General features: G+C 54.6%; 1 protein-coding gene across 2 annotated transcripts; it reads left to right on the top strand.

Moving 5' to 3' along the window:
* Positions 1-6031: 6031 nt before the first annotated feature.
* On the top strand, positions 6032-15638 carry INPP5J (inositol polyphosphate-5-phosphatase J). 2 transcript variants are annotated; one of them, XM_057492341.1, is made up of 13 exons: positions 6037-6646; positions 8261-9411; positions 9756-9872; positions 9992-10100; positions 10275-10391; positions 10728-10903; positions 11345-11456; positions 11587-11696; positions 11840-12023; positions 14098-14235; positions 14389-14466; positions 14589-14693; positions 14894-15638. In XM_057492341.1, the coding sequence occupies exons 1-13, from the start codon at positions 6542-6544 to the stop codon at positions 15398-15400; spliced, it is 3009 nt and encodes a 1002-aa protein (XP_057348324.1). In that variant the 5' UTR covers positions 6037-6541; the 3' UTR covers positions 15401-15638. The 2 variants fall into 2 exon arrangements, with proteins under 2 accessions (XP_057348325.1, XP_057348324.1); XM_057492342.1 differs by lacking the exon at positions 14098-14235 and having other exon boundaries at positions 6032-6646.
* Positions 15639-15752: the final 114 nt, after the last annotated feature.

Below are 15752 nucleotides of genomic sequence, written 5' to 3'. Positions count from 1 at the left end.
TCGAGTTTCTGGGCCAAACACTCGACTTGAAGATGGAGAAACTGAGACCTGGGGAATCTTCGTGTTATTATTTTTCCGGATGAAATTCCCATCTGGGTTTCAGTTCCCCGGAGCACACATTGTGACGATAGGAATATTACGTGCTCTTTAGGGGTTGGGAGGATAAAAGGGTTAATACACATAAAGCTCTTTACAGTTCCTGCAAAGTGTTCGTTTTCGTTATTTCATTCTTTACCTCATAAAAGCCCATGAATTCCCTTTTGCAGGTTAGCAAACAGGCTTAGGAAGGTAAAACGACTAAGTTGTGGATTTGGGATTTGAACTCGAAACATCTCTGTGCTCCTCTCACCAAACCAAAGATGACTAAAAGATTCCAGTTTCCATTTTTAAGCCTAAAGCAGACACAACAAATTGAGCACAGTGCTGTTTCTCACTGATTCTAGATGGGGACTCAGAATCCTCAGCGTCACACCAGGGCTGCATTACGATTTTCATGTACCCTAGGCATTTTTGCCTTCCTGAGCCCCTTAATCTGGTAAGGAAACATAAAAATTGCTTTTTACAACTGCTTTGCTTAAAAGATTAATATAATACAGGCTGGATTCATGGTTACATATTCACTTCTTTCTTCTGATTTTAAAAGAAATTAAAATCAAAACATTTTCGTGGTCCCCTAAAAGTATCATGGGCCCTAGACACATGCCCTTTGCTTATGCCCAGCTACCCTCCCATTCACTGATTTGATTGTAAAGATACAATACATATTATAAGAAAGGTATAATATGAGACTTAGAGCTGTTATTTAATAACCGTTTTCCATAAATATATGACACTGTAAATATATATAATTGGTTCTTTCCAGACTATTGACACAATAGGTTATGCCTAACACTCTATTTACTGCTGTGGAAGTATGAATTCATCCAAGCTTGAAGGACAATTTGACTCAGAAAATCAAAACCCTAAAAGCATTTCTCCAACCCAGTCATTCTAGTTCTCAGAATTTGACCCAAAGTAATCATGAATGAAGGGACCAATTGTTACATCAAGATTGTTTATCAAAACACTGTTCACCGTGGTGAAAAACTGGAGACATAATCTGAGCAGGCTACAGCAGGGAATGAATTAAATAAATGATGGTACCTCCATAGGATAGAAAACTGCGTAGTTGTTCAAAATGATGTAGCATAGTGTTGAATGACATGGAGAATATTCACAATTATGGTATTAAATACCCCAAAAAAACCCTATGAAACAGTAATACCAGTTGGGAGTTGTGATGTTCTGGGCTGCAAGTCACAGAAACCCCAAGCTAAACTGCCTTACTAAAAGGAATCTGTGGGCTCACATAACAAAATGTCCAGAAGCAAGGAGGGCTTCAGGTGAGGTTTGATCCAGCTGACAAAGTCACCAAGACCTGACCTTTCTCCACTCTATTTTCCATCATGTCAGTTTATCATTAGGCCAGTTGCCTGCATGGTGTCAAGATGGCTTCCAGCAGTAAATCAGGACCACAGACACATATAATCAAGGGGAAATCATCTTTTTTGGTAACCTCATGGGAGGAAATAAGCTTACTTTCTCAAAACATCTCAGCAAAAGTTTCCTTATATTTCAGTAGTATGTCTGTGACCCAATCATGTGCCTAGGGAAATAGGAAGTGCTCATTGCCTTAACCAGTTGGGACCCATTCCTGAAGCCTGTCAAACAATATGGACTGCAATGGATGTTGTGGAGGCAATAGAACACCCTACCAATTTTATAAAATTGGTATATATTAATATATATGTCTAGACCAAAAAACAAAACCTAGAAGAAAACAACCCAGTAAGAGAAAATGGTCATCTCTTGTTAGATGAAATTTATGTGATTTTTTTCTCCTTTATAATTTTATTCTGTATTTTCTATAATAAATATTAATTACCTAAACACAAACAGTAACCTTTGTTTACAAAGATAATGGGACATACACCATGGGTTCTCTCTACCCTACCCCATACCCTAGCAAGGACTTCCGAGAGACTGAAGCCAGAGGTCCCATGGAGCCTGTGGTTTTTCTGCTGACAGAGCCAAACCTCAGTGTCCCATGGGCTCAAGTTGTTCACTGGACAGATGCCACCAAACCACTTTCATTGCCATTAACCTGGACACAGCAGTCTGGAGGGCCACAGTCTGGGCTGTTGAGGGTTGACTAGCCAGCCAGTGAAACCATTGGTAGAGACACTCCACAACAATACCGGGAACATTCTGGCATCAGCAGCCATGGGAGGTCCAGGATTGACCAGAACAGATCTCTGCTCATCATCCATGCCCTGTGTGGCAGCTGTAATCTAGGCCAGCAGCCTTCCTCAGGTGGGACTGGCTTTGTAGTTTAGTTTGTGATGGGGCAGGCTCACAAAGGGTCAAGATCAGCCCTTCGTCTAAGGCCAGGTTTAGAACTGACTTAAGGCTCAATCAATGATCGGTCTTGGACCTCAGTCTGTGGCCAAGATCAAGACTCAGTCTGTAACTCTGCTCAAGGCTCCATCTCTGACCAGATTCAATGCACAGTCTGAGGTCAGGGCTCAGTGCGTGTGACCAGAGTTGTGTGACACAGGGTCAGAGCTCAATTTGATGTCAGAGTTCAGGCAGTGATTAGGCTCAGGCCTCAGTCTATGACCAAGCTCAGGGGTCAGTCGCCACCAGGTTCAGGTTCAGGGTTCAGTTAATGCAGACTTGGAGCTCAGTATAGACCTGGGATTGAGGCTCAGAATAAATCAAGGGTTAGTCTGGACTAAGGTTAGAGTTCAGTCTGTGACTATGGCTCAGTCTTAAGCTAGGATGAGGGCCCTTAATGTGGGTCTGGAGCCAAGGTCTTAAGTTAGGCTAAGACTCAGGCAGGCTTAGATCAGACTCAGTACATGACTAGAATCATGACTAGGGCTCAGTCTCAAGCCATGGTCAGAGCTCAGTCTAGAGCTGGGATAGAGGCTCAGTCTTAGCATGAGATCAGGCCTCAGTCAACACCAAGATCAGGGCTCAAATTGGATCTAGGGTCAACACCAGGGTTTAGTCTAGCCCTCTGCTCTATTTTGAATGCCAATAAGGAAGTTTCTGGAGACATGGGAGCCCAGTACATGGTCAGTGTGCAAGAAATGAGAGCCCCCAAGCAAGCTTATATTCTTTCAGTAAGCCTCACCTTGCCTGTGGAAGCCCGATGTCCTACAGTCTTCTAACCTACATGGCTCCGCCGCCTGAGATCCCCTCGCACCAGAATAAAAATAGCTGCTCACTTCAGAGCAGCTGACAGCGGGTGCCAGGCTGCCTGGGAAAAGAGGGAGCTGAGGAGAGGGAGGGGGGTTCCTGAGCTCAACACCAGCTGTGTGACCTTGGGAGAGTCATTCCTCCTCCTTGAATCCATTTCCTGGGAGGCAGAATGAGAGGTAAGAATGACCCCTGCCCCTCAGGTGAGAATGAGAGGACAGTGACATAACATATGGCACTTGGTACCAACAAGGAACCTTGGAGTGAAGTCTTGGGAAGAGAGACCCTCCTCCATGCTCCATATACTTTCTCCTCCAGGAAGCCTTTCCTGCTATGTACCTCTGCCACCATGGCACCATACCCTCCAGCACCCTCGACATCTCAAGACGTTTCTCAACTAGTGGCCACAGTGTGACCTCCCTCAGGGTGGGCCTAGGTCATGGGGACCGAGGAGCGGAAGGAAGGAGGACAGACCCTTCTGTACCATTTCCATCCATAGGTGTCCCTGGGAGGTTGAGGAAGAGGAGAAGGAAAGAGGAAGGAGAAAGTCTCTCTCTTTTTCCTCTCATGGTGGATTTACTCTGAGCCAAAGGACCCAGAAAGCACGTTTCCAAATTTTGCATAATTTGACAGCCAGAACATTCCACATTCCATACCTTTGCACCTGCTGTTCTGTCTGCTTCCCTGGGCATTTTTTCTCCTTTCCATTTGGCAACACGGATGCTCTTTCAAGGAAGGGATTCAACTGCCACCCCTGCAGAGGGGAAGTTATCCACTATGTCCCTGGGAACCCCATGCTCTTCCCCTGTGGGTTGTGTAATGCCTAGGCCTCAGTTTCTCCCTCTGTCAGTGGGGATCTCATCACCAACCTCAAAGAGTTACTATGCAAAGTAACTGAGATAAGTTGGCAACCGCCAGCTCTCTCCTTTCCTATCCCTGACCCAAAAGCCCTGATAGGTAGCACAAAGAGCTTCCAGAAGGCTGGACAAGATGTACCCTCTGCCTCAGTACACCAGCCTCCACCCCCGAGAGTGAGAGAAGGGAGGTAGCCAGGAGGGGCCTCGGGAAACAGCCGTCTCCAGGGGGGCGGTTCTCCCTGGCAGCTGCCCCCAGACTGCCACCCTGAGCCCCAGAGCCTGTTATCAACCTTCTTAGTCATCACACTCGGAGCTCAAATATAGCTCTTACCCCGCTCCCTTCTCAGCTGGGGTCCACCCACCCCCCCCAGCCCCCTTCCCCGGCAAGGCCACGTCTGGGTCTCAGAGCCCCCCTCCCTTCCCCCGAAGGAATGCAACCACGCTGGGCTTCAGTTTCAGCATCCACCAAATGGATTGCTTGGAGTAGATGATGATACTGATGACGATGGAGATCCTGATGATGACACCTCCAGGACAGCTGCCCTCACTGAGAGCTTGGCTTGTGCTGAGCTCTGTCCCACACACTTCTAATGTAGTACATTGTTGAATCTTCACACCGACCTTAGGACGTATCTACTGTTCTCATCTCCTTTACACAAATCAGGAATCTGGGGAGGGACCTCCCCAGGTAAGTCAGTGGCAGGGTCAGAAACAAAGTCCCTGACAGGATCTGGGCTCAGGAAGAGGAGACAATGGGCAATCCCGGGCTGCCCAGCTGGGGCAGAGGAGGCCTCTGCACACTCATCTGCATGACATTTGGCTGGCTTGCAAAGGGCACTGATGTTCCTGTCTGCCCCAGATGGCTGGGCCCGAGGAGTGGTCTCAGGGACCTGGATCTGGACCACTTCCAGGAACACAGGGGAAGCCCCATGCTTGTGGTGGCCTGTTTTCTCATTTGTAAAAAAGGAGTCAGAGGGCTGGGCAGGGTCATTTCAAATTTCCTTTCCTTCTCTGGTGGCCTGTCAGCCCCCCAATTCCATCATGATAATTATGCACATTATCATCTCCACTACTACGGTCTCCTCCCGCCTCACCACTGTTATCACCTGCACCATCACCACCCCAAAACCTTTTTACCCAAGAGCCCTAATATAGCCTGGGTCTCTGCCCCTCCAAATTGACACTGGCTCGGAAACAGAGACTAGACCCAGAGTCAAACAGAGCTAGAAAGCCCATCTAGAAGAGGGGGATGAGGCATCTGTCCATGTGACCTTAAGGTAGGGTACCACCCCACAGGCCCAGGAGGCTGCAGAGGTGAGCTCTGGGCACAACATTCTGAACATCTTCTTCCTAAACTGAGTGAGAGCACTCCTCTCTAAGAAATCCAGCAGCTCTGATTTCAAGGACCATTTAGCAACTGAGAGCAGGGAGGAGGCAGAAACAGAGGACCCACAGCGATCCCTGTCCAAATCTGAACCTTGTCACTCATTCACTCTTCTCATTCATATTGATTCATTCAGTCATCAAACACTTTCTTAGGCCTGTTGGAGACCAGGGTCCTAGCCAAAGAAGTTCACAGGCCTGACCCTTACCGACTGCTCCCCCATTGCTGGGCCTTGCTGGGCCCTAGTTCCCTCCCCCAGATGCCCCATCTGACTCACATGGGGCCTGAGAGCTCCCTTTACTTACTGAAACTCAGGAGGTCTCCCCAGGTCACCAGGTGACCTTGAGCGAGTCCCTCTCCCAGGCCACACCCAGTGAGTTCTGGAGAGAGGAAAGCTGAGAGGAGCCGGGCTGGGACAGGCCTGGCCGTGAGGACATCCCAGGGCAGCGGTGAGACGGCTGCAGAAGAGCGGGGGGTCAGTGCTGAGGTTAAGATGGAAAAGGACTCCAGTGGCTGGAGCCTGAGTGTCTGGGCTCTGGGAAGGGAAGGATAGAGCCAGGCAAGGGGCGGGCACCAGAGCCTGAAAATGGGGCAAGGGTGGGGGCCAAGGCAAGTCCCGAGCTGGCAAAGAACCAAGAAGGTCACAGGCTCAGGGCAGGGCCCCAGGTGTCTCTGAGGCCCTGGAGAGGGTGCTGACCTCTGAGCTACCCGTTTCTACTTACTCTCAGGTGTGTCGATGCTCCTCCCCTCAGCAAGGGCTGGTCAGGCCTACCGGTGGCAGGTGAGGACAGACCGAGACCGCTTCCTCCGTGCTGCTGTTTGGGACTGAGGCCAAGTCAACAGGCACACTCCCCACCCCACCACATAGCTGTTCCAGTCTCAGCAGCCAACTGAAGGGAGCAGGCCACCTTGCTTTGGCCACCTCTAGGCTGGGAAGCGGGTGCCTGTGCCTTTAAATTCTCAGCAGGTTGAAACGGCTGGTGACATCACTGGTTCCCGGGTGCTGAGGAGCTGGAGCCGGAGCCTCAGGGTGCCCGGGCTGCTGGGGGCTGCAGACATGGAGGGCCAGAACAGCAGTGGCAGCAGGAAGCTGGGGGCCCGGCCTGGCCTGGGCCCCCTGCCCATTCCCCATGGGGTTTCCCAAGCTGGGGCAGCCTCCAAGGTAAGACCCCTAAAACCTAGTCCCCCTTTCCCTGATCCTTGGTCCCACCCCCCCCCACACACAAACTGCAGGCACCTTGGTACCCCTGACTGAGGGGCTGGCACTGCCAACAAAGCAGGGACTGGGTGAACAGGGCACCCTAGGGACTGAGGGGGGCAATGGGACACCCAGGGAGAGATGGAGTTAGCCACCTCTATCAGCCCACAGGAGAGCCCTGGACCGGGTGTCAGGGACCCAGCTGTGCTCCAGCTTTACTGTGTGACCTTGGGCAAGTTGCTTGTCTTCTCTGAGCCATTGCAAAATGAGGAGGCTTGTCCCCGAAGACTAAAACTGTGACATCTGGGATGTCGAAGTTGTTAGCGCTGGAGGCGGAGTGGTGGTTGGAGGGGGGGCACGTTTAAAGCCAAAATGCAACCTCAAAGAACTGAGTTCAGGGAAGGAAGTGGAGGCAGAGTTTCTGGTTCTCTGAACCGAGAAGGACTCAGGACAGAGAACTGCACCTCTGGAGGCAGGGATGGGGCCACCCCAGGGTGAGTGTAAACCTTCTGCCCTCCCTGACAAAGGACACTTTATTCTGTCTTCTGGAGACAGAGACATCAGAAACGGGACAGATGGGAAAGGGGAAGGAGGTTCCTGCTGGGTCCTGCACCCCTCCCCCCTCACCACCTGCCAGAGGAAAAGATGGTACCTGCTTGCCTGTCCTCAAAGGTGGGGGAGAGGGTGAAGAAGGGAAGAAGATACAACTTGGGCACAGAGAGGTGTGATACCACAATCAACAGAATCTTGGACTTACTCTGAATGTTAGACTCACACTTGGCAATGATGGACTATTCCACGGAACTCAAATGAAATCTTAGCAAATGTTGGGCTCATAAATGCAGAGAGTATGAGCGCAAGGCTTCCTAGAGACCAGGTGTGGCCAGGCACCCTTTATAAAGTTCCTTCATTTTACAGATAGGGAAACTGAGGCCCTGGGCAGAGAGGTTCTTGCCTAAGGTCACTTGGAGCCGGGGTTGGAACTGACAGGGCCAGTGCTCCTGCAGGGAGCTCTGAGAATGGGTGGGAAGGACAGAGAGGGCTTTGCCACAGAGTTTGGGATGTTTGTCAGGGTTGGGGGAACCTGAGGGTTTCTGGGCATTGTGGAGGAAGGGAGGGGTATTTAACAGGATGGACCCAGGGCGTCCAAAGTGGGCAGATCTGGGGTGTCAGGTCAGTAGAGCCTTACCAGGGAGCAGCAGGGACTCCAGGGGGTGGTGCCCAGGAAGCTGCCCAAGCCACCCAACAATCCAGAGCGGCCAGGGAGTGGGTGCCAGGCAGGAAGGCAAGGAGAGAACCCTTGGATTTAGGCTCACACTCTGCCTTTTATGAGTCGGGGTGTCTTAGTTTCACACTTAAAAGAGGTGTCAGACCTGAGGGAAGGGACAGGGTTCTGCGTCCTGTTTCCTCCAAAACAGAAGTTGATTTGCAGCAGAATGGACTGAGGTGAGAAATTTAGAAGAACTTTTGGAAAGATGTGCCTTTCTTAGCTAGATAGAGTTGGCTGGGGTCTATAGGAAGTTGGGGCACAACCCCCTGGCCAGGGTTACCCCGAGTCTTTGGCTTGTCCTCTACAAGGTGGATTCAAGTGTTCAGTTCCCACCAAAGAAGAATGCAGCTGCAGTGCCCTTGGAACCAAGGTTGGCTCTGGCACCCGTGGGGCCACGAACAGCTATGCCACCTTCTTCAGAAGGGCCAAGGCTGGCATCTCCCCGACCCATCCTGGCTCCACTGTCTACCCGTAGAGGACAGAGAACAACACCTGCCCACCGCAGCTCCAGCCTGGCCCCAACATCTGTGGGCCAGTTGGTGATGTCTGCCTCGGCTGGACCGAAGCCTCCACCAGTGACCTCTGGCTCAGTCCTGGCTCCAACATCCCTGGGACAGCTGGGGATGTCTGCCTCGGCTGGGTCGAGGCCTCCCCAAGCTACTCTGGGGCCTGGGATAGATCCACCATCCAAGGACCAGAAGCAGGTGCTACCTGCTTCTGTGGGACCCAAGCCAGCACTGGCTGCTTCAGGCCTGAGCCTGGCCCTAGCATCTGAAGAGCAGCCCTCACATCTCCCCTCCCCCTCCTCCCCAGTGCCCAGTCCAGTTCTATCACCCTCTCAGGAACAGGCCCTGGCTGCTGCACCCACACCACCAGCCCTAGCCTCTGAGGGAGGGACACCAGCTAAACAGAGGAATGCTCCCGCCCCTAGACCTCCCCCTGCTTCTGAAGAGCATCTCCAGCCTCCAGCTCAGGCATCTAGTCCCGTGGGTGCCCCATCTTTGATCCAATCCCCTCCGGACCCCCGGTTCTCCTCTTGCTTCAGAGCCCGGCCTGAGGCCCCTCGCAGCAGCCCTGAGGATCCTGTCCTGCCCCAGCCACCCCAGACCCTGCCTCTGGATGTGGGCCAGGGCCCTCCAGAGCCTGCCACCCGCTCCCCAGGACTTCTGTCCCCCACCTTCCGACCAGGGGCCCCCTCAGCCCAGACCATGCCCCCACCTCTCCCCAAGCCACCTCGGTCTCCCAGCCGCTCCCCCAGCCGCTCCCCCTGTGTCCCACCAGCCCCTGAGGTGGCCATCCCCAGGCCTGGCACCCAGGGTGTAAGGGCTCGTGGGCACCTGAGCCCCAGCCTTCAGCCCCGAGAAACACCAATCCCAGTCTCCACCTCCCCTTCCAAATCCACCTCGTCATCCACCTCTTGGTCAGCCCAGCCTACCTGCAAGAGTGACCCCGGCTTCTGGTGAGTAGGCCCTCTCCCAGGAAGGGCTGCTGGGGCTCGAGCTCTAAGTAACCCTCCTTCCAAGGTGGCTTGCCCTACTTTGCCCATTTCCCTCCCTGAGGAAGATTCCTTGGGAATGCTGGGCCTACTCTGGGGCCCCCAGAAGACAGCATCCCCTCCTAGAGACTGGCGCACCCTTGCCGCAGTTGATCTGCCCTGGGAGAGCCTGGGGCCTGGGCCCACTGTAGGTCCTTCTGAGGCTTACACAGACCCCTGCCTCACTTTATTTCCCCAGGAAGAGCCTTGTGGAGGGGGGCTGAGGATGGGTGGTGCCCAGGGTAACCCCTCCTATACTCCGCCCCCAGGATCACTGTGGTCACATGGAACGTGGGCAGTGCCATGCCCCCCGATGACATCACATCCCTTCTCCACCTGGGCAGTGCCAGCAGTGATGGTGATGGTGCAGACATGATCGCCATAGGGTAAGGGGACTGGGCGCAGGACCCCCTCGTGAGCCCCTCATACCTCCCAGACTTCTCCCATGGGAAGGGCCTCCAGGTCACCCCCCCAAACTGATGGCTGCCTCAACCCCCACCCTCAGGTTGCAGGAAGTGAACTCCATGATCAGCAAGCGGCTCAAGGACGCGCTTTTCACGGACCAATGGAGCGAGCTCTTCATGGATGCTCTGGGGCCCTTCAACTTCGTGCTGGTAACTCTTCCCTCGGTCCCTGGAAGGGAGGAGACAGCCCCGGACTCCCCAGCTCTGCCTGGGCTCTCGGTGGGGCGTGCTGGGCCTCGGCTGCCGGGTCTGCGATAGGGCAGGCTGGAAGAGGAGGCGGCTGGGGGTTGTGTCCGGTCTCCCACCGCGTCGCCTCCGCCGCAGGTGAGCACTGTGAGGATGCAGGGCGTCATCCTGCTGCTGTTCGCCAAGTACTACCACCTGCCCTTCCTGAAGGACGTGCAGACGGACTGCACGCGCACCGGCCTGGGTGGCTACTGGGTGAGTGAGGGAGAGGGCGAGGAAGGGGCCGCGGCCCGCACTAGGGATTCTATAGATTGGGCCTCCAGGCCCGGGACCGTCAAGGGCTCCTCCCCACGCCCCACACCTTACTCCGAGGCCCGCCTCTTCCCACCCCCGACCGACACCTGACCTCATTTCTAGGCCTCGCCCCCTTTCTGTCCCGGCGCCATCCCGGTGTTCAGCCCCTTTCCCTTGAACGCCTTCCTCGATGAGCCTCCTCCAGGGGCTGGCGGGCCTCACCCCACTACGCCCCGCCCGGTGCCTCTGTTCCTGGGCCGGGGCTCGCCCGTGACCTGCCCGACCTTGCCCCCCAAGGGCAACAAGGGTGGAGTGAGCGTGCGACTGGCGGCCTTCGGGCACATGCTCTGCTTCTTGAACTGCCACTTGCCGGCGCATATGGACAAGGCGGAGCAACGCAAGGACAACTTTCAGACCATTCTCAGCCTTCAGCAATTCCAGGGGCCAGGGGCACAAGGCATCCTGGATCACGAGTACGGGCCGGAGAGGGGCCAAACGGAGCTTGGGCGGGGCTTGGGAAGGAGGGTGGGCCTCAGAGGCGAGTCCGGGAAAACTTGCTGCAGGGAGACTGAGTACCTGCATGGGGGTGCCTTGTGGGGAGAGGGGGACCTATGAGGGTGGGTGACCACACAAGTGACATCTAGGAACACGAATGCTGGTAAATTGGGAGGGGGGCGGAGCCTTCAGGGTGTAGCTTTGCTGAGGGGTAGGCCCTTGCCGAGGGTTGGAACCCGACTTTGAGCTGGATCTGCAGCCCCGCCCCCTGCTGCTGGGCGGGCTGGAGGCTCAGCTACCACCCACCCACCGCATCATCGCCAGGGGCAACCTGTGCTGCCGCGTTGGATCGGGGTGGAGAGTGATCTGGGTGGGGCTCTTCCACCCCACGGACCGCGCTGACCCTCACCCCCAAACAGCCTTGTGTTCTGGTTCGGGGACCTGAACTTCCGGATCGAGAGCTATGACCTGCACTTCGTCAAGTTTGCCATCGACAGCGACCAACTCCACCAGCTCTGGGAGAAGGACCAGGTGCGGAATCCCAGCCTGTGCCCCAAACCCCCAAGCACACAGACCGTGACCCAAGACACATCTGTCCCCTAGGCTCTGGTCCTGCCCTGCCCGAGCTGTTGTCCAATTCTGCCCTTCTGGACCCTCACAGCTCAACATGGCCAAGAACACCTGGCCCATCCTGAAGGGCTTCCAGGAGGGGCCCCTCAACTTTGCACCCACCTTCAAGTTTGATGTGGGTACTAACAAATACGATACCAGGTGAGCTCAGCACTGGGGTGAGGAGGGGACATGGGCTGAGGTCTTCTGGATATAGGAGACAAGGAAGAGGGGCAGGAAGCAAGGCCGGGGTCTGTGCCTCGACCCCCAACCCCTGAAACTCGGACAACCCCTGCTCACTGCAGTGCCAAGAAGCGGAAGCCGGCCTGGACAGATCGTATCTTGTGGAAAGTCAAGGCTCCAGTTGGGGGTCCCAGCCCCTCAGGACGGGAGAGCCATCGACTCCAGGTGACCCAGCACAGCTATCGCAGCCACATGGAATACACAGTTAGTGACCACAAGCCAGTGGCTGCCCAGTTTGTCCTGCAGGTGAGTCCCGGCCTCAGCATCCCACAGTCCACTGGTAACCCCTGCACCTGCCCTCAGCAGCAACTGTTCATCAAAGCAGAGTGGGAGGTTTATGATCTCCATTTTCAGATGGAGAAACTGAGGCTCAGAGACATAGCATCACTCACTCAGGATCACACAGCTAGTAAAGGAAAGAGGATTTGAACCCAGGCTAGTCTGATTTCAGAGTCCATGCCTTTTCCACTAATCACTAACTCCCTTTGAGAAAGGTTTAGGGTTAGCTTATGTTAAAACTCATGTATGTAAGACCAGCAAAATCAAATCAAAATCTTCATTCAAATCCCATGTAGCATTCATTCATATTCATTTATTATTTATTTACCATTCTATCTCATGCCAGACGCTGTAAGAGTGAGGTAGTGTGGGGAAGGGGGAATACAGAGATAAAAAATACAGAGCTCAACTCTAGATAATTATTGTAATTTAGCATTGTGTTTAGGATTGAAGTCCCTGGTTGCCAAAATATAAAGGAGGAATCCTAGAATGTCAGAACCAGACCTGAGAGACTGTGTGGTCTGACTCTTTTTGTGTGGGGAAACTGAGGCTCCTAGTGGGGTAGGCATGTGCCCCAAACTGCATGCAGGCTCAGCAGCAGAGTGGGGTAGATCCCATCTTTCCAGTCCTGAAACCCAACTCTGGGTTCTCAAATTCTCTTGATCTGATAAGAGGAATCCCTGGGGGCCGAGAATGTTTTCCTTGGTAACTTTGTCATGTGATCAGTCAGTGGGACATTGGCCAACATCCTCGGCTGGGAATGGAAATCTGCCCATGTCTTTCCTTCTGTGACCTTCGGTAAAAGGCATGGGCTTGAGGTTTAACCATCAATCGGGCCTCACCTAGAACCACTCCTTTTGGTGCCCTTCCTTCCTTGTCCAGAACTCTGACCCTTATACTATATTACCTGTTGTAGGGCACTTCATGTATGTCATCCCTTTGAATGCCTTAGTAGGCCCTGAGATGTCCAAATTCTCCTCCCAGTTTTACTGGGAAGGAAACTGAGGCTCAGGTAGCTTAAGTCTCTTACCCAAAGCAACACAACCAGAATAGCTCTCAGCGGGAGTTTTGACCCTGCAAGGCCCTGGAGGCATTTCCAAGCGCTCACCCTGGCCAGACCTGCTATGTGGAACCCAGGGAGAGGATGTGCTGGGTTTTTTTGGAGCAAAGTGGCTCTGAGCTGAGGAGGGAGAGAAACCTGAAACCAGATAAACAGGAGCAGACAAAAGCCTGAGGCTGGCACCACCTGAGTCCTTCCCTGAGGGACAGAGGTAGAGCCAATACCTAGCCACCTGCCACCCCAGCAGCCCTACCCATGGGGGTGACACCCTGTTTGGCCTGGGATGACCCTAGGAGGAGGATACTCATGATTATAATTTGTCTTCATGGGCTGATTGCAAAGTAACAGCCACCCTCTTAGTACAGGTGGGGAAACTGAGTCTTGGGATGGCTAGGGGCTCACCTGAAGTCACAAAGCGAGTGAGTAGCAGAGCCTGGAAGTGAACTGAGGCCTCCAGCCTTCTACCCAGGACTCTTCTTGCCCACTCGGGGCTGTTTAGCTTACCCCAGAATATCCACTGCATCATGTCTCCCTAGCATATAAGCAGATCATTCATTGAGCACCCACTGTGCACTGGGACATTTATGAGATGCTTTACAAACTCTTGAAATCTGCAGAACAACCCCAAGAGTTAAATAAGATCATCCAAGTTCAGACAAGAGCCCTGGCAGAGAGGTCAAGAAACTCATCCAGGGTCACACAGCCTGTCAACGGCAGAGCCAGGGCCAAATCCACTGTCTCCTACCTTAAAGCTGTGTGCTCCCTCACTCCCCAAGGGAGCTATGGCGGAAAGAGCCCTGGGCTGGGAGGCAGGCAGCCTGGCCTTTATCCTAGACCTGTTGTTCTGCCTCAGATTCCCAGTCTGGGCAGTGACTTCAGAGGCCCTTCATCTCAGCTGGTTTGTGTTGACAAAGGACCAAGGGCCCTACGTGCACGGGATACTAGAGGGCCTCCCCTGATGCTGCCCCTGCCCCTGGGCAGTTTGCCTTCAGGGATGATGTGCCCCTGGTGCGGCTGGAGGTGGCAGACGAGTGGGTGCGGCCGGAGCAGGCTGTGGTGAGGTACCGCATAGAAACGGTGTTCGCCCGCAGCTCTTGGGACTGGATCGGCTTGTACCGGGTGAGAAGGGCAGGGTGGCCAGTGACTCGGGGAAGGAAGGGCCTGGAGGAGTAGGTGGGTGCCCAGGTGGGGTCACTGACTTCTCCAGAGTTCAGTGCCACACCAAGAGGCTGATGGTGTCAGGGGTCACAGCTCCGGTTCCTCTCACCCCAGGTGGGTTTCCGCCACTGCAAGGACTACGTGGCGTATGTCTGGGCCAAACATGAGGATATGGATGGGAACATCTACCAGGTACTTAGGAGAGGGGGAGAGTGGGAGGAAGTGTTCATTGCCCTTGGGGTTCAGGGCTCGGTTTGGGGGGTCCTGTGGCTGCCTCCCTGACCACAACCTGGCTATACCCTTGGGCCCCCCAGGTGACATTCAGTGAGGAGTCACTGCCCAAGGGCCATGGAGACTTCATCCTGGGCTATTATAGCCACACCCACAGCATCCTCATTGGCGTCACTGAGCCCTTCCAGGTGAGTAGGCCAGTCTTCAGGGTGGCGGGTAGGGGTGAGTGAAAAGACCCCGTTTAAATGCCACAGCCTCTGTATTCTGCTCCAAGACCTCCTGCAAATAGCCTGACCTTCTTGGATCTGCCCACGGGGAGGGTTGGCGTGTTCCAAGCTCAGCGGCTGGTTGGGTAGTGAGGCGCCCTGGTGACCAGCCTTTCCCCCAGATCTCGCTGCCTGCCTCAGAGTTGGCCAGCAGCAGCACAGACAGCTCGAGTGCCAGCTCAGAGGACGAGGATGACAGCACCCTGGAGCTGCTTGCACCCAAGTCCCGCAGCCCCAGCCCTGGCAAGTCCAAGCGACACCGTAGCCGTAGCCCAGGCCTGGCCCGCTTCCCTGGCCTCGCCCTTCGGCCTTCATCTCGTGACCGCCGTGGTGCCAGCCGCAGCCCCTCGCCCCAGAGCCATCGCCTGCCCCGGGTGGGCCCCAATAGGAGCAATGATGGCAGTAGCCAGGGAAGTAGTGAGGAGGGGCCCTCTGGGCTGCCTGGTCCCTGGGCCTTCCCGCCATCTGTGCCTCGAAGTCTGGGCTTGCTGCCTGCCTTGCGCCTGGAGACTGTAGACCTCAGTGGTGGCAGCTTCTGGGGACCTGATCAGGAGCCCCCAGCCCCCAGCAGCCTGTCTCCTAGTCCCCAGGGCCAGCAGAGGCTGGAGGAAGGGGGCCTGGGGCCCTGAGGCTGGGGTAGGCAGGTGGGCCCAGGTGGCCCCCACTCTGCCCCAATCTTCTGCAAACCCACCTGCCTCCCTCTTGCTACTGTTCCAGCTTTATCTACACCTGCCACTCTCTCCTGGCCAGGGGTGGCCATCTGGGGTCCCCCAAACTCGGTCCTGGCACCTCAACTGTGACAATCAGCAAAGCCCTATCTGGCTCCCATCCGGGATGGGGAGGAAGAGGCAATCCTGGAGGTCACCATTTAGGGATTAAATTCTCCAGATCACTTCCTGACTCCTTCCTGACTTGTTGGCCACCTGGGGACGGGGGTAGTTTGAGGAAGGAGGATGGAGATCTGACAGTCACCAGGTACAG

Source organism: Manis pentadactyla, chromosome 14 (assembly GCF_030020395.1).
Source record: "Manis pentadactyla isolate mManPen7 chromosome 14, mManPen7.hap1, whole genome shotgun sequence".
Taxonomy (NCBI): domain Eukaryota; kingdom Metazoa; phylum Chordata; class Mammalia; order Pholidota; family Manidae; genus Manis; species Manis pentadactyla.
The sequence above is the reverse complement of the archived record's forward strand: the minus strand, read 5'-3'. Positions and strand labels throughout refer to the sequence as shown.